This window comes from Monodelphis domestica, chromosome 7, assembly GCF_027887165.1.
Source record: "Monodelphis domestica isolate mMonDom1 chromosome 7, mMonDom1.pri, whole genome shotgun sequence".
NCBI classification, from domain to species: Eukaryota; Metazoa; Chordata; class Mammalia; order Didelphimorphia; family Didelphidae; genus Monodelphis; species Monodelphis domestica.
In genome coordinates, this window is record NC_077233.1 from 85,912,918 (window position 1) to 85,934,908 (window position 21,991).

Consider the following 21,991-nt stretch of genomic DNA (forward strand, 5'->3'; position numbering starts at 1 on the left):
CAAATTCTCCGCTCTTTTATAGTGGTGGCTGCTAAATCATTGATAATCCTGACTGGTTCCTTGAATATTTTTTTCTTTGATCTGGCAACCTAATATTTTGACTATAATATTCATAGGAATTTTCATTTTGGAATTTCTTCTAGAAAATGACTAATGGATTCTATTTATACTTTACCCTCTGACTGAAAGAGAGATGAGCAGTTTCCTTTTGAAATCTCTTGAAAGCACTTTTTTTGGACATGATATTCAATAATTCTTAAATTGTTTTTCTCATTGATCTGTTTCCTATGTCAGTTATTTCTGCTAGTAGGTACATTGTTATCTTCTTTTTTTCCCAGTTTGATTTTTGTTTTAACATTTCTTATTGCCTCAATGAGTCATTAGCTTCTATTTGTTCTATTCTGCTTTTCAGAGAGCTTGTTTCTTGGACAAGATTTTGAACCTCTTGTGCCAAACTATTAATTCCCTTTCTTTAAAAAAAAATTCCTTACCTTCTGTCTTGGAATTGATGTATCAGTTCCAAAGTGGAATAGTGATAAGGGCTAGGCAACTTGGGTTGTGATTTACCAAGAGTCACTGAGGAAGTATCTGAGATCAGATTTGAACCCAGGACCTCTTATCTACAGGCCTGGCTCTATCCACTGAGTTACCTAGGTGCCCCTGTTAATTCCCTTTCTAATTATTTTCTTCCATAGTTCTCATTTCTTTTCCAGTGTTTTCCTATGTCTCATTCCAGTTGTAAAAACATTTTTAAACTTTTTTTTTTCAATTCTTGCTTCATCTCTTCCAGGAATCCTAATGAAGTTTGTGCCCAAGCTATGTTTTTGTCTGAGATATGGCTTATAGATGTTTTGTAACTATTCTCTTCTTTTTGTGTCTTGATGATATATTGTACCCTAATAACCCTTATAGTTTTTTTCCCCTGTTTTTCCAGCCTACTTTCTAACTTCAAGCTTGGTGTTAGGATTGGATTCTACCCACTGCTAGAGGTCTGGGCTGGCTCTGTTGCTGCTTTCTTGGGGGTATTGAGTATTATCTTATTCCAGGGCCTCAGGGACAAGGGTTCTACAGTCTTTCAGTGCTCCCAGAGTGGTCTGACCCAGAGCAGAGTCTTATTACTGCCTTCCCTGGTCTGACCTCTGCAAGTTCATAGCCTGGTTTTAAGTCTATTTGATAGGAGACTGCTTCGTATTCAGCCCTGTTAGCTAACTTGATTTAGAATAGCAAAATTGTAGACTCCCCATTGGTCTACAATTCCTGCCTTTGCGGGCTGGCCTGGATGCTTTAAGTGAGACTCTGTTCTGCACCTGAATTTGAGCCACGCTTCTGCAGCTGTTGGCTTCAAACTTCCTCTTTTTCCAGTATACCACTCAGGTTTTCCCTACCTGAAAACTACACTCTGCAGGTCCCTTTCTCACTCTAACTTGGATCTGTGACCTGGAATTGGGTGGGTGGGTGCACAAATCTGCAATTAAGCACCTGTGCCTATGGTACACTGGAGTACCTCCAGACCCATATCAGTCTGGAAATGCCCCAGTAGCTAGTCTGGGACCTCCTCTTTCTCTGGCCTATAGCCTTTTTCTGGGCACTAAGGTGTTCTGAACTCAGTGTGCTTTTGAACAGTCTTCTATCCAACACTATAGACCTCCCTTTTTATCTCCCTATGTAGAATTGGTCTAGACAAATGACTCATTCATTATCAAATTCTATAGAAAATTGGCATTATTGTACTTCACTGATGTTGAACTCATTGTTACTGATTGTGAACTCACCTGTTTAGGAAATCTCATATTGTCTTGGCCAAGTTTGCTACTAAAAGCCACACAGCAGTGGGTACACCAGCTTTGAAGGTACAGAATCATGATCAGCCTGTAGCCACAGATCTAAGATCTAAAACTTTTTTTGGATTTCCCTGTTAGGATTCCAGGAGGTACATTTTTGAGATTTGTTTGGAGAAGTTTGTGGAGCAAAGCTTGTTGTACTGCTCTCTACCACACTGTTTTGGCTCTGCCTTAAAATTGCACATTTCTTAAAGTTTTGTGAGAAGTTATGTATCCATTAGAGTAGCAGACATATGGAACCCATATATTTTTTATTAGATTATTTCTTTTCTTGCCACACGTTCAGGAAAAAGACTTTAATTCTGTCTTAGGAATACTCTTAGTGAGCTAATCATCCATCATTACACACACACACACACACACACACACACACACACACACACACACACACACCCCTTATTTCTTGGGGAATTCACACTTCTTTACTTTTCTTTCAGTCAAACGCTTCAGAGAACCAAAGCATGAAAGGCGTCCATGGAGGATATGGTAAGTTTTAAGTATTAATGTCTTTAGAATGTTTTTATATGTGTGAGCTGTTCATTTTGTGAAAAAAGAAGTTATCATTAACATGGAACATAAAATACCTAGAAACCTTTTGTAGAGTCAAACATCAGGGGAATATGCAAGAAAAAAAGTCTTTCTCATATTTAAAAAAAACATTCTTTATTTTACCATCTCTTTGGTTTTCAGTTTTTGAAGACAGAAAATAATATAAACTGATCAGTTTCCTTCTGCAGACTCCTCTTTTGATGTCGTCTCAGAGTATGATAGGCTAATGAGTTAGCCCCACTTCTGATGGTAGTCTGTGAACTTGAATATGTAATAGTAGTAATTTAAAGATCAAGTCTGTCATTCCAAATTTATATTAATGCCTCCCTATGACCCTTGGTCCTTTTGTTCTTCAATGTTGCTCAGGTCAAAGCTGGCCAGTAATGATGCTTTCCTCTTGGGATTATAATGATAGTGCTTCTGAAAGAAAACTGCACAGAGCCACTTGAAAGAGGCACTTATTCTAGGGATGACCTTTGGAACCACTTCTTTGGGGATCTTCCCTTGCCAGCAAGAAAAGGGGCATTTTCCACATAGGTAAAATTCTCATAGAATCACTGCAAAACATTCCTTTGTCAAATTCTGTAGAAATTTTGCATCACGTACTTCACTGATGTTGGACTCATTGCTTTTGACTGTAAACAACTCTCTTGTTAGGAAATCTCATGTATTGTCTTGGCCATGTTTACTGCTAAAAATGACCTCTTAGGAAACATGATACAGAGAAACCCAGTAGCAGCTGACACTTGGGATACTCCAAGAAAGACAGTCTCCTTCTCTCCCATATGTTGCAATTATAACACTCTTTGCTTAAGTCTTCACTTCTCATCCATCCCCTTTATTAGTCTTAAGATGTGGCACAGCTGGAGGTCACTAGAAACCACAGCAATGGGTATACTGGCTTGGAAGGTAAAAAGAAAAGAGTCACCAACATCATTTGGGTCAGCCTTTTGCCACATATCTAAGGACTATCTTGGGGGATTTGCATCTATGGGGAAAATTGTGATGCTACACTTTGCCTTTTGGCCACACTTGTATCATATATAAAACAACATTCCCTTCAAACCCTATATAAAGGTCTGGGACTTTGTTGTTCTTCTGACATTCACTCATTGTTTAAATGGAGGTAGCTCAGATTGTTCAGGATGTAGAAAGAAGGGAGGGTGATGATCTTGTACATGTATTGGTCTTCCCCAAAATCAAACCGTATCAAAAGTCTTGAATGGGTAGTCTTTTAGAAAAATGGACTTTCTGGACTTCATATGAAGCAAGTAGATAGTTTTAAAAATTGTGAATAAATCAGATGAAAGAACAAAAAATATTTTTAATTTCAGTATCTGGCAGTAATTGTGGACCTACCAAATGCCATGTCGTTGATGGTATCTAAAACTCTGGCAAAAATGCTAACCATAAATTGTCATTGACTGCCATGGTGGGAGATGAAATGGGAGAGGTAAATCTCTCTAGTTTGGACTTCTAGAACTGCTGCAGCTCTCTTAGATTTTCTTTCCTCCAAGTCCCACATACTGTGTTTGTCTTTGGGAGATGAAAGCATCCCATTCCTTTCAGTCATTCCTTCTGACTGCCCTCTTTTTTTCTATACAGGTTTCTAGACACTTCAAAACAAGCCATAGGAATGTTGTTCATTCACTTTGCAAATGTCTATTTATCAGACCTCACTGAAGAGGACCCTTGTTCACTGTAAGTACTCTGTGTTTGACATGGCTTTGCTTAAGTTTCTCTTGCTCACTTTCTTGGCCTCAATCTATTCCATTCCCAAGAGATACAAGTTTGAGCTTCTTATTGACAAATGATGAGGCTCTGTGCTTCCTCTTAGATCTCCTTCAGTTTGGAGGACTGTTCACTCATTTTTGTTGAATTCTGATCTCTTATTAAAGCATTTATGTTAGATAAATTAATAAGCATTGATCTAATTTACCATGTACTAGTAATACAAATTCAGAAGTGAAACATTTATTTCCCTGAAGGAGTTTATATTCTATCAGAGAATACAACATATTTACAAATAAATAAATACAAGATATATTAAAAACTAAAACAGTGTGACTTGGGGTGGGGGAAGGGTGGTTGTTGAGGGCCTGGAAAGGAGCCCCAAAAGCTGCATAAATCAGAAAAAGCCAATTGAAAGCATTGGCCTTTGAGCCGAGCTTTGAAGGGAACTTGACTTTCTAAGAAGTAGAGGTGAGGAAGAAGAGCATTCCAGGTGTGAGGGATAGAGGAGAAGTTGAGGCAGAGAAGTGAGACATGGTATGTGCTGCACAGGAAATGACAAGGAGTCAGGCCTTCAATGTATAAGGGACAAGAGCTAGGGCCAGACTCTGAAAGGCTTTGATTGTCAAACAGAGACCATGGCACTGAAGGTTCTGGTGCAAAGAAAATATAAGGTAATTTGACCCACCCTTTAAGAACATCAATGTGGTACCTGTGGGAGTGATGGTCTAGAAAGGAGAGAGACTCACTCAGCATTTCTCCCTACCTCTCTCACTACTAGCAGCAAAGCTGCCCTACCACACCCAGGGACCCAATACAAGCTTACAACCAAACCCAGTCCTATACCCCAGGCCCTGGTCTCTCTTTCCAGGGCCACTAAAACCCTAGCTTTTAACTTTGGAAGTTTGGCAGCTATTTAGAAGTAGAAACTTACTCTAGGGGTCATATCCCTTTGGCATCAAGGCTGCAATGTTCTGAACTGCTATTGCTGGGCCAAAAAACTGAGAAACAGAGGGAACAAGATAGGACACTAGAAAAGGACACTGGGAGATAGAAACCTGTGCAGCAGGCCCAAGGGAAAGATTATCCATCTCATTTGGCACCTAGATGACATAAAGGATAAAACATTGAACTTGGAGTCAGTAGAACCTGAATTCTAATTCTGCCCATTACTATCTAAGTGATCCTGGGCTTAATCTCTCTCAATTTTCTCTCCTGTAAAATGGGGTTAATAGTAGCACCTACTTCACAGGTTTGTGGTAAAGTAGGTGCTATTAAGATCAAATGAGATGTTTATAAAGCACTTTGAAAACTGTCCTGGATGGTTTGGGTGTTTCATAGTCTCAAAGCAGGGGAATGGACCTCTTGTGGTCACCCTGCCACCTCTCTTGAGATATGACTGGTGAGTTGATATGGGGAGAAGTCTCAATATAGTCTTGGAACTTATTGATCTAGTTAAAGTAAATAAAGAAAATAATCAAATGCCTATATATATAGGTAAATCTCACCTCTTTAGCTAAGAAAGGCCAAAATAGACGACCAGAAGTACTTCATGCAGGGTAGAAGAAGCCATGGCTTGGGAATCAAGAAAACTGAGTTTTCTCTGATTTTAGAGGAATTTTCCTTACTATATCTGGGCCTCCATTTCTTTAGTTGCAAAGTGAGATAATAAGGCCTATCCCTTCTCTTATGATTTCACAGGAATATTATAGGAATTGCAAGATAATAGATGTGCATACACTTAGAAAATGTTTAAATGTGGTGCAAATATCAAGTATCATTTTTTAAGACAGATGTGTGATTAGATGCAAGAAACTTCAGAAACAGGCACTAATAGAGACATAGAGTTCTTTAATCACTGGAGGTCTTCTTGCAGAGTTTATATGACTATTTGCTGGAGATTTTTATATTAGATGGTGAGTTAGACTAGCTAACCTCTCGGGCAACTCCCAACCCAAAAATTCTATGAAGAAAAAAATAATGCCCCCTAAATGAAGTTAGGAGTGGGCATTACTGCTGGTGTATGGACTCATGACAGAGGTTTTATGGTATGAAATGCTGTGATTAACAAAATTTTGGCTGAACCTTTACAGTAAAATCTTCACATAATTATTTTTAATGCGCATTAGCAAATAACGTAATGTTCATTAAGAAAAATAATAACTTGGGATGTTTCAAGGCAGTATAGTTTGGAAAATAGTAAGAGGGGAAGCTAGGTAGCACAGTGGATAGAGTGCCAGACTCCCGACTGGAGTTGGGAGGACTTGGGTTCAAGTTTGCCTTCAGATGCTTCCTTGCTTTGTGACCCTGGGCAAGTCAATTTACCCCACCTGCCTAGCCCTTCTGTCTTGAAATTGATATTAAGAGAGAAGGTAAGGGTTTTTTTAAAAAGAGAAAAGAAAAGAAAGGAAAATTTGAGTTCTGATCTTGATTCTGCCATTAACTTCATGACCTTGGGCAAGTCATTCCCCTCCCTGATTTCCTCATCTGTAAAACAAGGGATAGAGCCTAAATGATCTCCAAGATTCCTATTTAGGTTTCTGAGATTCTGATTTTAGGTTATGATGATGAAAATAAGCTGCTATTTATATTCATTTGTGATCCAAAAGTGACCTCTTGTGGTTTTTTAGGGGAAAGACAAGTAGGTGGGCAAAGCAACTGTTTTCCTTTTCATCCATAACTACTTGAATGCCTTTTTGTCTCTTAAAATCCATTAGTTTCCTTGGAAGCTCAGATCACATGATCCTTCTCATGTGAGCCTCATGGTTCCTATTGTTGCCCCCCCATCAATGACTTTTTATATGGCTTATACTTGCATTGTGTGGGCATGTAAACTCCTTGAAGGCAGTATCTATTTCATTTTTGTCTTTGTATTCTGTAAAATTGAAAATCTGTTACACTAAAAAAGAACTACATTTCCCGGGAGCCCACTGACTTCCTGTCATTATGTACTTCCTGTAGATGGGGGGATATTAGGCGAGGATGTGGAGGGTCCTGCCTCTTTGGCTTGATGACAGCGAGCTTGGTGGAGGTGGTAAGCTAAGTGCAGGGATTTAAAATGGATTGATCAGCCATGGGCATGTGGTCTTTATTTTGTATCCTTTTTATTCCTTTATTTCTAATGATCATTAATAAATCTCATAAAATGTAATATTTTTTGTATTTGAAATTAGTTTTAATTTTTACATTGATTAGCTGGGACTAGGGCTGGGGCTAGGGCCTAGACCTGGGCCTGAGCAGGAGGAGGATCAATTGGGATCAAGGTCAGGAGTGGATGGCTTGGACAACCCAGGCTGCTGGATTGGTAGCAGTATCAGCAATGCCAGAGGAAGCTGTGAGGAACTTAGGAATACGTGGGCTCAAGTAGATGGGCAAGAGAAGTGACTTATCTCCTCTTTGCCAAGAGTCCCCCAGCTAAAAATAGCCCAGCCAGTAGGGAAAGCAACCAGCAGCACCAAAGAGAGTTTGGCGTTTGCGAGGGTGGGTGGGGTGGGCGAAAAGCCTTGGCAAGAGAAACATGGCTTAAAAATTTTTTTATCTAGGCTATCTTAAAATATTGAGAGGTTCTTCTCTGACTAGTGGTTGCCTTCAATGTAAAAATTAAAATTAATGTGCAATAATAAAAATCATATATTTTAAGGGATTTATTAATGATCACTGGAAATAATGGAATAAAGAGGATACAAAATGGAGACCATGTGCCCATGGCTGATCAACCCATTTAAAATCTTGAGCTTAGCTTACCACCACCACCAAGTTCACTGTCATGAAGCCAAAGAGGCAGGGCCCTCCACATCCCTACGTAATAACCCCTGTCTATAGGAAGTATGTAATGACAGGAAGTCAGTGGGCTCCCAGGGAAATGTAGTTCTTTTTTAGGGCAGCAGATTTTCAATTTTACAATTCCTAGTGCCAAGCAAAGTGCCTGACACAAAGGAGACATTGAATAAAAGTCTGTTTATTGATTGTGTTCCTTGTTAACCTCTATCCTGTGATGGAATTGATATGGAATAGAACAAACTGAGTAGGTTGCTTTCTTTGTTGAAATTAATACTGGGCAGGATGAGGAAGACTTAAAGCTCCATGGGTTTAGGAATTTCAGCCTGGAAATAATCAAACCATAAGTCTAGTCCTTTTAGGGCTAGAAAGATCTTTGAGATCATCTAATCTTAAGGAATAGAAGAAGCTGTGGCTCAGTGGTTAAGAGCACTGGGCCTGGATTTAGGAATACTTGAGTTTAAATATGGCCTCAGACACTTCATAGCTGTGTGATTCTGGGCAAGTCACTTAACCTTGATTGCCTAACAAAAAGCATCCATTGGCTCCTCTGGGCAAGGAAATGGCAAATCACTTTAGTATCCTTACCAAGAAAATAACTCTGGTCCACGATGTCACAAAGTGTTAGACACAACTGTATAACTGAACAAGTCTTAAGGAGGTTTCCTGTTCTTCAGATACCTGAAGAATCCAGGCAATCTGACAGCTCCAAAATGCTTGTTGGAGATGGGCGATTGTAGCTAGTTTAAAACTTATGCCTGAATGAGTTTGAGGAGCCTGTTTACTTCTTCTGCCTTGTAGAATGACTTTTCACCAGTGTCAAAAGCCTCTACTGCATAGTAGAAAGCATGAATAGTATTGTTACTTTGTTTTAGATGTGCATTGCCAAGTTTCCCAGAGTGGGGCTTTCAAGTTGCCATTTTTATACATAGAATCACAGTGTTATATCTGTTAGGACACCACAGAAATCAACTGGTACTTCAAATGTCATAGGTGCTTTAAAACTCAGAATTGAATTGAATGGAGGTTTTCTTTTGTCAGGGACAGGAGCCCAGATGTGTTCTTATTGATCTGGGGAATTTCCTGGATGGACACTACCCCTACAGATGCACATCAGCAACTCTTACATAACTTGTCTAAAGAGCATTGCCTGGAACACTAAAATTTTAAAGATTTGCCCTTGATCATATATATCACCAGCAGGCCTGAAGCTAGTTCGTCTACCTCAAAGGACTTTCTGCTCATTACTGCTCACTACTCTTAGACAAGTCAGCTTCTTTGGGCCTCAGTTTCTTTGTCTGTAAAATTAAGAATTTGGACCAGGCCTTTAAGGCCATTCAATATTTAAATCTATGATCCTATGAATGAAGTCATAGGTGCTGAATCATTTAGCAACTTAGTGGCAGAGCTAGTAGGAGACCCTAGATCTGCCAGTGCTCTTTCTGCTATTCTTTAGTGGAAATAGTTCTGCTTGTCCATTAAAATGAAGCCTCCAGGGGACAATTAGGTAGCACAGTGGATTGAGAGTCAGGCCTAGAGAGAAATCTTCAGACACTCCTAGCTGTGTGACCCTGGGCAAGTCACTTAACCCCCATTGCCTAGCCCTTACCACTCTTCTTCCTTAGAACCAATACACAGTATTGATTCTAAGATGGAAGGTAAGGGTTTTTAAAATAAATAAATGGAGCCAAAGCTATGGATCCATAAATATCTCTCTGCCTTATGAGGGTGTTTCCAGCAGATGGAGCACTTCCTTCTATTATAGCCTTTTTTTCTTCCTTTTAGGAAGGACCTCAGGAGATGGCAGCATTAGACAAGGGGATTAGGAAAGGAAGATTGTTTTCTTGAGGTTTCAGAAAGACAAAATTAAATCTCATGGTCAGTATAATGACAACCAGACAGAAACAGACTGAAAAAGATGAAGCCAAAGATGTGATGCTGATCTCTACTGTGATATTCCCCTCCTACTCTTTAGGATAGGGAGTATGGACATATCTTGCTTTGTGTGCCCATCATCATCTTCCCAAAAAACTAGTGTGAAATCTTGTACATAAACATAGCTCAGTAAATATATGTTGAATTAATATTTATAAATCAAATCCTTTTTCCCCCATTAATTTCTATCCTCATATCTAGGTAGTTCTTAATTTCTATTGAATAATCCCTTGCTGGGTGCAATCATTTAGTTTCAGCTTTATAAATTATTTTTATCCTTTCTTTGTCATTCCTCCCAGTCTAATTCAATCTAAGAGATATAAATTGATTTAATGGCCTGTAAGGCAATAGTTCTGGAAACAGTTCGGCTTGCTAAAATGCAGCCTTTAGGGGACAGCTAGGTAGCACAGTGGATTGAGAGCCAGGCCTAGAGAGAGGTCTTAGTTTAAATCTGACTTCATTTCTCCAGGGTATGCATATTTAAAGGAAGAATCCTTTTAAAATATAACCCCCTCTTAAAGTACTTGTTGAGAACTAGTTTGGGCATACTGCTAAAGCTGTTGAGTTATTTTTTTAAACCCTTACTTTCTGTTTTATAATCAATCCTGTGTATTAGTTTTAAGGCAGAAGAGCAGTACTTGCCCAGGGTTGCACAGAAAGGAAGTGTCTTGGGTCAGATTTGAACCCAGGACCTCTCATCTCTGGACCTCATCAATCTCAATTCATTGGGTCCCCTAACTGCCTGCTAGTTTATTTTTAAAGTGAGTATTTGTAGTACCTTAAGAAAATTATATATCTTCTTACAGATAAGAATCCCAAACTTAATAGCTCCCAGAGATGCTTTAATTATACACTTTTTCTTCAAAGCAGTATATTTAAATTGACCATCACTGTTCTCTGGAATATTACTTTTAGGAAGTGTGTAAATTAGGGTCCCTTTGCCTGAGATTAGGGAAGCTGATACTTCTGTTTTTCCTGACCATGCCTGTGCACACCTTTTTCTTTAGGTATCTTATCAACTTCCTCCTTGATGCCACCTTGGGGATGCTGCTAATCTACGCAGGGGTGCGAGCTGTCAGTGTCCTGGTGGAGTGGCAACAGTGGGAGTCCCTCCGCTTTGGCGAATATGGTAAAAAAAAAAATACACAGAGAACCTTTTTGTTACTGTAATGGGGCAAGGAGGTTAACTTGAATGATCTCAATTCATAGCCTTTTGTTGATTAGCAAGGGCAAATGGCATATTAGAGAAAGGGAGAAAAAACTGATGGGGCATAGCTTAGCATATGATACATATCATCCTTGGCTTGATTTTTTTTTATCTCCAAGCTAACAACACGAAGCTTTTGTAAAATGTTGGTAACTCAGCCATTTGTAGGGGAGGTTTGAGGAATATGGGCTACAAATTACTATTTGTAAATGTCCTGGTGTTAGCAACGTAGAAGGTTGTTGGATCCCCACAGAGTGTTTATGACTCAGGAAGGGTCTTGGGCCAAATGAAAGAAGAGAAAAATGAAGAAATATATCTATTGTCATATATTTAAAGCAGGATCCATTCCCATTCCACTATTTCCTCCATAATTTATGTTGTCTTTCAGGTCCAAATTTTTGACAGGTTTGGGTGGCATCAATAGATGACTGAATTCTGACTGTCTGTTTGGATGATCTGGGGCTGATAAGTTAGCTTAGAACAGTGCTAAGGAGTCCAAGATCAGAGTGGGAATCACCCCCCAAAAAGATTGGCTTTGCTCTATCCTCTTGACTGTTACAGAGTTCTGATGTAAAGGATCATAGGATGACAGACTTAGTCTGGGAAGGGACCTTGCAAAATTTCTGTCAGGTTCTCCACATTTTTTTGCCAATCTTTTTATGCTGTCATTATTTTTTTAATGTTATTTCCTATAGCATCTATTCCAGATCTATTTTTCTTTTCTCTTTCCCCTAGCTATATCCCTAACTCCTATCTTTAATAATAGCCCCAGGGGGCATCAATGTGACTCAGTGGATAGAGAACCAGGCCAGGAGATGAGGGGCTCTGGGTTCAAATCTAGCCTCAGCCACGTAAAGCTGTGTGATCCTTGACAAGTCATTTAATCCCAATTGCCTAGCCCTTAGCACACTTCTTCTTTGAATCCAATACTTACTATTGATTCTGAGAAGGTATGGGTCTGTAATAAAAATAGTTGAAGTCATAAACTGTAGTGATTAAAATAGTGGTAGAACTAAATTGTTGTAGATAAAAGAGTGGATGAGTAAGTTGTGACCACAGGAAATATGTTTTCAAGACAGTGTCTTGTTTTTAAATCAAATATAAGGTGGTCGCCAGGGAAATATTCCCAATTATGAAATATACCCAAGTCAACTGGGTTTTATAGAGATTTTAATTAATTAATACAATGAGGAATTAAAGAAAGAGAGAAAAAAGGGAAATAATGAGAAAAGGATAGGGCAGCCCAGGCAGCCCTGGCCAACCCAGGCCTAAGCCTTAAGAGAAAGATCAGTCAGTCTTTTATCACTCACCACAAGATCTGTCCAAGCAAGGATTCTAGTGACACCAGGCCAGCTTCATCTCAGCTGCCTCCACCAGCTCAATCCTGAATCTGAATGCCCCTCTGAATGAATCTGAGCTCCTATTTAAAGGACATTTTCTCCTATGTCACCTCCCCTAAATCCTTATATCTACCAATCACAGTAGATGTTTTTCAAAGGACAGACCATTCTTAGTTCACACCTGAATAGACTAATCTTTTTGAGTAATTCACACCTGAGTAGACTAGAATCTCTAAGTTTTCACCTCTTTGCTCCTTGTAAGTTCATAAGTTGCCTGACCTTTATAGGTACTTAGTACCCCTTTGTATTAGTCCTAAAATAGGCATAGCTTAAGAACTTTTGTCCCACTATAAATATGGGTTTAAGTACTTTTCATTGTTCAGAGAAAGAGTTTACAACTTTATCTTCCCCTAGGGCAGACTTAAGTAGGGGTGGAGTAGAGGTCTCACATTCCTGATCTAAGTACCTTCACTGCCCAAATGGAGAATGGTCCCAATGGGGAATTTTTAAGGTTCACAATCCTAACCTTATGAAGTAGGGTCTGAGAATTTTTTAAGGTTCACAGGTCAGAAAAGAATAAAATTAAAATAACAGTCTTCAATGTGAGTTTTCTCAAATTCATAGAATCTCAAGGTAGGAAGAACTTCAGGGTAGGAAGTGACTTCAGAGGTTATCTAGTTCAATTTATGTCTAAATCCTAAAAAGGGGGAATCTTTTACCTCATGAAGCATCCCTTTTGGATATCTTTTTTTTTTTAAACCCTTACCTTCTGTCTTGGAGCCAAGACTCCAAGGCAGAAGAGTGGTAAGGGCTAGGCAATGGGGATCAAGTGATTTGCCCAGGGTCACACAGCTAGGAAGTGTCTGAGCCCAGATTTGAACCTAGGATCTCCTGTCTTTAGCCCTGGCTCTCAATCCACTGAGCCACCCAGCTGCCCCTCCCCCCCCCCCCTTTTTGGATATCTTTAATTGCTAGGAAGTGTTTCCTTACATTGAGCAGTCAATTAATCATCAAGCAACTCATATTTTATCCAGGAAAATAACAGGCACACATATTATACACATGTAAGTATATAACAAAGGTTTTAGATCTGCAATTTCACTGTTATAGGAAGAAATTTCCTCCATCGGTATCAGTCATCAACTCTTCTGCATCTTTTGGTCTTAAAACTGCACTGGCGTGCTTAGAGGTTAAATCTCTTACCCAGGATCATACAGCCAAGTATGTGTCAGAAACAGAACTCAAATTCAGGTCTTCTCTATGCCAAGCTTTCTTTATATAAAAAATCGATGCACAACAAATATAAGTTAGTTTCTTGGGAGAAAGCACTAGTGTCTGGAAGAATGAGAAAAGGCCTGGTCTAGGAAGTGGTAGCGCTGAAGGAAGGGATTTCTTGGGATTCTGAGAAACAAAGGTGAGAAGGGAGCACATTCTAAGCATGTGGGACAGCCTGTGTAAGAGTGGTAGATGGAATATTATTTGTGAGGAACAGCAAGAAATACAATTTAGTTGGATGACAGAGCACTTAAAGTAGACTGAGTTGAAGCCAAGTTATGCAAAATTTCAAATGTCGGATGGAAAAGTTTGTATTTGATCCTAGAGGTACTAGGGAGACATTGGAGCTTTTTGAGCGGGAGAGTGTAATGGTTAGGCCTGTGCTTTATGAATTTCCCTTTAACAGCTATAAAGAGATGTGAAGATTGAAGTAGATAAACCACTTCCCCTCAATTCTATCCATTTCTCTTTATTTTGCCTTCTGGAACCCTGTTGAACAAATTTAGTTCATATAATCACACTGCCCATACTGGTATACAATGATCATGTCTTCTCCTTTTCAGTTCAGAAAGTCATTTAAGGACCTCCTCTTTGCCAGGCATATGGTAGATGTGAATGTTATCAAGACAAAACAGAAAATCATCCCACCAGGGAGCTTTTATACTAATAGGAAATTTATACCACATATGTGCACAAATACATGTACATGAGGAAGATGGGTTGGAAAAACAGGAAACTATAATCAAGAAGAACAATTGGGAAGCTAAGGACATTTGGAAGGCAGTTGGATCTAAGGCAAGATTCTGTTTTTGACATTTTATGTTTGAGATGTTAAATAGGTACCTGATCATAGGACAGCTAAGTGGGCTGGATGGAATGCTGGACTTAGGAAGGAAGGCCTATTTTAGCCTCAGTTTCATCATTTGTAAAATGGTGATAATTAGAGCACCTATCTCACAGGATGGTTGTGAGGACCAAATGAGGTAATGTAAATAATTTTTCAAACCTTAAAAAACTATATATATATATATATATATATATATATATATATATATATATATATATACACACATACATATATACATATATATGTGTATATATGTATATATATGCAAGCTATTTGTTGTTATTATTTGTGATGAGTTCAAGAGAATATTAGAACTGAATATATAAATTTAATGGTCATCTATAGAGTGTTGATGCTTGGACCCAGGGAAGCACACAAGATTACCAAGAAAAAAAATTATGCATAGAGAAGAAATCCTTATGAGATATCCACAGTTAAGGGCAGGAGTTAAATGATGATCCTGCAATGTAGCCTGATAGGAAGGAAAGCTAAGAGAGAAGAAACTAGTATCATGGGAGCTAAGAGTATTCCATAGGGAATCATTAGTCAACAGTATTAAAAACTGAGAAAATGCTACTGAATTTACTTGTGAATTGCAGAATTTGAGAGTTGGAAGAAACCTCAAAATCCACATAGTCCAGCCCATACACACAAAAAAAATTATCTTAATAATTTGCCCAACAAGTAATAGTTATCCAGTCTCTGCTTAAAGACCTCCAAGAACAGTTTACTTACAACTTCTCACAGTAGCAAATTCAATTTTTGAATAACTGTAATTTTTTGAATAACTATAATTGTTAGGAAGTGTTTCCTGATATTGAGTCTAAATTTATCTCTTTGTAACTTTTCATTGCTTCTGGCTCTGCCCTTTGGGGTTAAAGAAAGCAAATTAATCATTTATTCTTGGGACAGCAAACCCCTTAAATCTTTTTTTCAAGCTTTATGAACATGCCTAATTTCTTCTTACATGATATAAACTTCACTATTCTGATTGCTTTCCTCTAGTCACAAGCCAGTTTATTAATTTCTCCCTTAAACTGTAGGGCCCAGAACGAGACAAAATATTCCAGATGAAGGCTAACAAGTGCAGAATATAGAGGGGACTCTCACTTCCTTATTCTTGGGAACTATTCCTCTCAATGTAGTTTATAGTCTTATTAGATTTTGGGAGGACTGCTACTTAATAATGCTGACTTCTTGAGCTTGGGGGTCCATTAAAGTGCTTAGATCTTTTTCAAACCGCTGTATAACCATGCCTTTGCCATCTTGTACTTGTGACATTGATGGTTTTTGTACATACGGTTTTATCATTATCCCTGTTGATTTTTGATCTGAAGAAATTTTTTTTTTAACCCTTACCTTCCATCTTAGAATCAATACTATGTATCAGTTCCAAGGTAGAAGAGTGGTAATGGCTGGGCAATGGGGGTTAAGTGGCTTGCCTAGGGTCACATAGCTAGGAAGTGTGTGAGAACACATTTGAACCCCCGGACCTCTCTCTAGGCCTGGCTCTCAATACACTGAGTCACTTAGCTGTCCCCAGTCTTTTTTTTTTTATAGTTGTACCTCAGTTTTATTTATCTATAGATATTCATATTTCTAAATATTTTAATCTTCATATACAGTATACTGGAATAGAGAAAGATCAGTTCTTAATGACCCACATTATACAGGGTAATGCTGGAAGTGAAAATAATGGTATGAGTCCTTCTGGGAAGTGGGGGAATTTTCTTGATTGTATTTGGGCTTAGAAATAAGCCTTTTCAAAAGACTTTTTATTGTGTGAGTAAAACTTTTTCTCCATTTAGTATCTTGTTGGCTTTCCATTTGCTCTGGAACTAATGGTCTTTGATGCAGGGTGGGAAATAAGACAAACTAGATTCTGCAGTTTCCAGAGTACCCCCATGTGGGAGCAAGAGCCAGGGAAATTTTTTGAAAGCCCCCTCCCCAATTAAAACTGGATCCTCACGTTAGAAGAAACTGGCCAATAGATTATGAATTCCTTGAGGAAGCAGGAACTGCTTTTCACTTTTCTTTGTATCTGTGTACTTAGCACAGTGCTTAGTACACAGTACATGGTGTAAGACATAGTTTTATATATTTGCACATATCTTTTTGTCAGATAATACCTTCCCTAATGGGGGGAGAGAATTAACTGAGTATCTTAACATTTTAAATGTTATTAACAAATAAATACTTTTTTAAAAAAAGGATAAATTACTTTCAAAATATGGATCAGAAATACATTCTTCTTGATTTGATCCATCAAAACCAGAAAACAAAATATATCACTTAGCTGAGACACTCATATTTACCACAATTGACTCCACATAACTTATTTTGGTTTACAGAAATTAAAAAAAAATTCCCTCAATGAATGAAAACATTCAATAATTGAAACTTTTCCATATATGGTATACTCTGAGTACAATTTATTCCCAGGAATAAATTTTTTATACAAATACAAGAAGTTCTGCTGTGATTTTAAAAATCAGCTATTATATTCTAAATTTATAAATTTGAGTCCCCTATATATCTGGTTAAACATACTCTCTTCTCCCCATCTTCTTTCTTTCTCTTTGCTTCATTTGTTTAGAAAAACAATTCAGAGTTCTTTTGAGATAACCAACATTGCCTAGAATGGAGAAAATATTATAGAGTTAATATTCTATAGTTGATCAAGATCCTAAGCTTCTTAATGGACTGGATTGTGTCCTTGGCATCTTTGCCCACCACCTCATTGTCTAATATGGTATCATACTGTATTGTTTAATATGAGGCTTGATAACCGATTGTCTAATATGCTATTCTTTATATATTGAATAGTCAGTTAATTGCTTATCAAGGGTGCATAGATACATACAAAGCCTATTATAAATGTCTGTACCCAGAAACATTATAAATGCCTCAGTCTTTCCTTTGTTTGCTCCCCCCCCCAATTTAAACATTATTTTATTTGGTCATTTTCAAACAATATTCCTTGGAAACAAAGATCCTTTTCTTATCCTCCCCCCCACCTCCCCTCCCCTATCCAACGCACGATCACACGTGTCCTTGCTTCAAACCCATTTCCATGTTGTTGGTATTTGTATTAGGGTGTTCATTTAGAGTCTCTCCTCATTCATGTCCCTTCCACTCCTGTAGTCAAGCAGTTGCTTATCTTCAGTGTTTTTACTCCCACCATTTGTCCTTTGCTTGTGGATAGTGTTTTTTTCTCCTGGATCCCTGCAAAATGGTCAGGGATGTTGTATTGACACTAATGGAGAAGTCCATTACGTTCTCTTGTACCACAGTGTGTCAGTCTTTGTGTACAATGTTTTCCTGGTTCTGCTCCTCTCACTCTGCATCACTTCCTGGAGGTTGTTCCAGTTGCCATGGAATTCCTCCACTTTATTATTCCTTTTAGCACAATAGTATTCCATCACCAACATATACCACAATTTGTTCAGCTATTCCCCAATTGAAGGGCATCCCCTCATTTTCCAATTTTTGGCCACCATAAAGAGTGCAGCTATGAATATTCTTGTACAAATCTTTTTCCTTATTATCTCTTTGGGGTACAAGCCCAGCAGTGCTATGGCTGGATCATAGGGCAGGCATTCTTTTATCACCCTTTGGGCATAGTTCCAAATTGCTCTTCAGAATGGTTGGATCAATTCACAACTCCACCAGCAATGAATTAATGTCCCAATTTTGCCACATCCCCTCCAGCATTCATTACTTTCCTTTGCTGTCATATTAGCCAATCTGCTAGGTGTGAGGTGATACCTCAGAGTTGTTTTGATTTGCATCTCTCTGATTATAAGAGATTTAGAGTACTTTTTCATGTGCTTATTAATAGTATTGATTTCTTTGGCTGAAAACTGCCTGTTCATGTCCTTTGCCCCTTTATCAATTGGAGAATGGCTTGATTTTTTGTACAATTGATTTAGCTCTTTATAAATTTGAGTAATTAGACCTTTGTCAGAGGATTGTTATGAAAATTGTTTCCCAATTTGTTGCTTCCCTTCTCAATTTGGTTGCATTGGTTTTGTTTGTACAAAAACTTTTTAACTTGATGTAATCAAAATAGTTTATTTTACATTTAATGACTCTTTCTATTTCTTGCTTGGTTTTAAAGTCTTTCCCTTCCCACAGGTCTAACATATATATTATTCTGTGATCACCTAATTTATTTATAGTTTCCTTCTTTATGTTCAAGTCATTCACCTATTCTGAGTTTATCTTGGTGTAGGGTGTGAGGTGTTGATCCAAACCTAATCTCTCCCACACTGCTTTCCAGTTTTCCCAGCAGTTTTTGTCAAATAGTGGGTTTTTGTCCCAGAAGCTGGGATCTTTGGGTTTGTCATATACTGTCTTACTGGGGTCACTTACCCCAAGTCTATTCCACTGATCCTCCTTTCTGTCTCTTAACCAATGCCAAATTGTTTTGATGACCACTGCTTTATAATAGAGTTTGAGATCTGGGACTGCAAGGCCCACCCTCCTTTGTATTTTTTTTCATTATTTCCCTGGATATCCTTGACCTTTTGTTCTTCCAAATGAACTTTATGATGTTTTTTTTCTAAGTCAGTAAAAAAAAAATTGGGGGAGTTTAATGGGTATAGCACTAAATAGATAGATAAGTTTGGGTAGGATGGTCATTTTTATTATATTGGCTCATCCTACCCATGAACAGTTAATATTTTTCCAATTGCTCAAGTCTAGTTTTATTTGCGTGGAGAGTGTTTTGTAGTTATGTTCATATAGTTCCTGTGCTTGTCTCGGGAGATAGATTCTTAAGTATTTTATTTTGTCTAAGGTGATTTTGAATGGGATTTCTCTTTCTAATTCTTTGGAGGTCATCTTTCATCTTCTTCACCTCATCTTTCATCTGCTTTGCCTCATCTTTCATCTCCTTTGCCTCGTTTTCCAGCTGGTTGATTTTGGCTTTCAAGACACTATTTTCTTGTTTTAGTTCAAGTGCCTCTGTTTCCAGATGACTTATTTTAGTTTTTAAGTTCTTTTCCCAATTGTCTTCAGCCTCTCTTAATTGTGTTTTGAATTGCATTTTGAGTTCTTCCAATGCCTGTATCCAATTCGCTGGAATTTCTGATTTTACCTTTGCTGATCCCTCCCCCTCTGTTTCCTTCGCTCTTTGCTCATTACCTGTGCAGAAGGTGTCTATTGTAATTTCTTTCTTCTTTTTCTGTTGTTTGCTCAGGTTTACCCCTTCTTTGCTCCCCGTATTTGTCTGTGCTCTTGCTCCTCTCATTTTTTTTTGTTTTGGGGCTGTCAGTCTCCCCTATTGGAGCTTTGTCAGATCTCTTGGTACAGTCTCTAGGGGAGGAATGTTAGCTTCCCTGTCCTCTGGAGGTTTTTGATTGATTAAGTTCAACTGTGTTGGGCTGTATGTGCTCTGAGACAGAAGAATCCTGGAAGGCTGAGCCACGCAGGCTCTCTCCAGTTCTCTCCAGCTGCTTCTCCGCTGTCTGCAAGGTTCCCCAGTGCCTTTGCCTGCCTCCCTGAGCTCTGAGGAGTCCGGATAGGATTAGGTTCAACTGGATTGGTCTGGATGTGCCCCGAGGCAATGGTGAGACTGGAGCCTGATGGAGGGACCCAGCCATAGCCCGGTCTCTCCCTGGCTTCCTCCCCGCTATCCACGCTGGACGCTCGGTGCCCGGTGCCCCGCTGCTCACAAGGTAGACCCTCCAAACCAGCACTTTTGCCCCCTCAGAGGTTCCCACTGCCACTGGGGGCTCAGCCCTCTGGGTTGGGGGGGAGGAGTCCTGGGACCTTCCCTCTGCCTTCCCCTTAGACCCAAGTATTCTCAGGTTCCGCCTTTTGGGGTGGCGTACCTTTTGATTTGAGTCCAGAAGGAGGGTTCCCCACCTCTGTCCTCTTGCTCAGCTTGAATTTCAGTGTCCTAGGAGCATTCAGTCTGTAATCAGTAAGGAAGGGTCTTCCCAGGTCTGAACTTTTGTGGCTTGTTAAGCAGCCATCTTCTCTCTTTCTAATTCTTGCTGCTGAGCTGTGTTGGAAATATATAGAAATGCTGATGACTTATGTGGGTTTATTTTGTAAACAACAACTTTGCTAAAGTTGTTGATTATTTCGACTAGTTTTTTGGTTAATTCTCTAGGATTTCTTAAGTAGATCATCATATCATCCACAAAGAGCGATAGCTTGGTCTCCTCCTTGCCTATTTTGATGCCTTCAATTTCTTTTTCTTCTCTAATTGCTACTGCTAGTGTTTCTAGTACAATGTTAAATAATAGAGGTGATAATGGACATCCTTATTTCACTCCTGATCTTATTGGGAATGCATCTAGTTTATCCCCATTACAGATGATGTTAGTTGATGGTTTTATTTATTTATATATATATATATATATATATATATATACACTGTTTATTATTTTTAGGAATGACCCTTCTATTCCTATGCTTTCTAGTGTTTTTAATAGGAATGGGTGTTGTATTTTATCAAAGGCTTTTTCTGCATCTATTGAGATAATCATGTGCTTTTTGTCTGTTTGTTTGTTGATATGGTCAATTATGTGGATGGTTTTCCTAATGTTGAACCAACCCTGCATCCCTGGTATAAATCCTACTTGATCATAGTGAATGATCCTCCTGATCACTTGCTGGAGTCTTTTTGCTAGTATCCTATTTAAGATTTTTGCATCTATATTTATTAGGGAGATTGGTCTATAGTTTTCTTTCTCCGTTTTTGACCTGCCTGGCTTTGGAATCAGTACCATGTTTGTGTTATAAAAGGAATTTGGTAGAACTCCCTCTTTGCTTATTATGTCAAATAGTTTGTATAGTATTGGGATTAGCTGTTCTGTGAAAGTTTGATAGAATTCACTTGTGAATCCATCAGGCCCTGGGGATTTTTTCTTAGGGAGTTCTTTGATGGCCTGTTGGATTTCTTTTTCTGATATGGGATTATTTAAGAATTCTATTTCTTCTTCTGTTAGTCTAGGCAATTTATATTTTTGTAAATATTCATCTATATCACCTAGGTTGGTATATTTATTGCCATATAGTTGGGCAAAGTAGTTTTTAATGATTGCCTTAATTTCTTCTTCATTGGAGGTGAGGTTCCCCTTTTCATCTTTGATGCTGTTAATTTGCCTTTCTTCTTTCCTTTTTTAAATTAGATTGACCAGTACTTTGTCTATTTTGTCTGTTCTTTCAAAGTACCAGCTTCTAGTCTTATTTATTAGTTTAATAGTTCTATCATTTTCGATTTTATTAATTTGTCCCTTAATTTTTAGGATCTCTAGTTTGGTTTTCTTCTGGGGGGTTTTAATTTGTTTGCTTTCAAGTTTTTTGATTTGCATTTCCAATTCATTGATCTCTGCCCTCCCTAATTTGTTAATATATGCACTCAAGGATATGAATTTTCCTCTGAGTACTACTTTGGCTGCATCCCATAAGGTTTGAAAGGATGTCTCACCATTGTCATTTTCCTCAATGAAATTATTGTTTCTATGATTTCTTC

At 38.4% G+C, this 21,991-nt stretch overlaps 1 protein-coding gene across 1 annotated transcript in view; it reads left to right on the plus strand.

Moving 5' to 3' along the window:
- LOC100020088 (store-operated calcium entry regulator STIMATE) overlaps positions 1 to 21,991 on the plus strand; it is an 83,094-nt gene that overhangs the window by 27,877 nt on the left and 33,226 nt on the right. Inside the window, exons 2-4 of the mRNA XM_016424576.2 lie at positions 2,279 to 2,327; positions 3,996 to 4,091; positions 10,841 to 10,962. Coding sequence (XP_016280062.1) covers positions 2,279 to 2,327; positions 3,996 to 4,091; positions 10,841 to 10,962 — 267 coding nt within the window. The remainder of the gene's footprint in view (positions 1 to 2,278; positions 2,328 to 3,995; positions 4,092 to 10,840; positions 10,963 to 21,991) is intronic.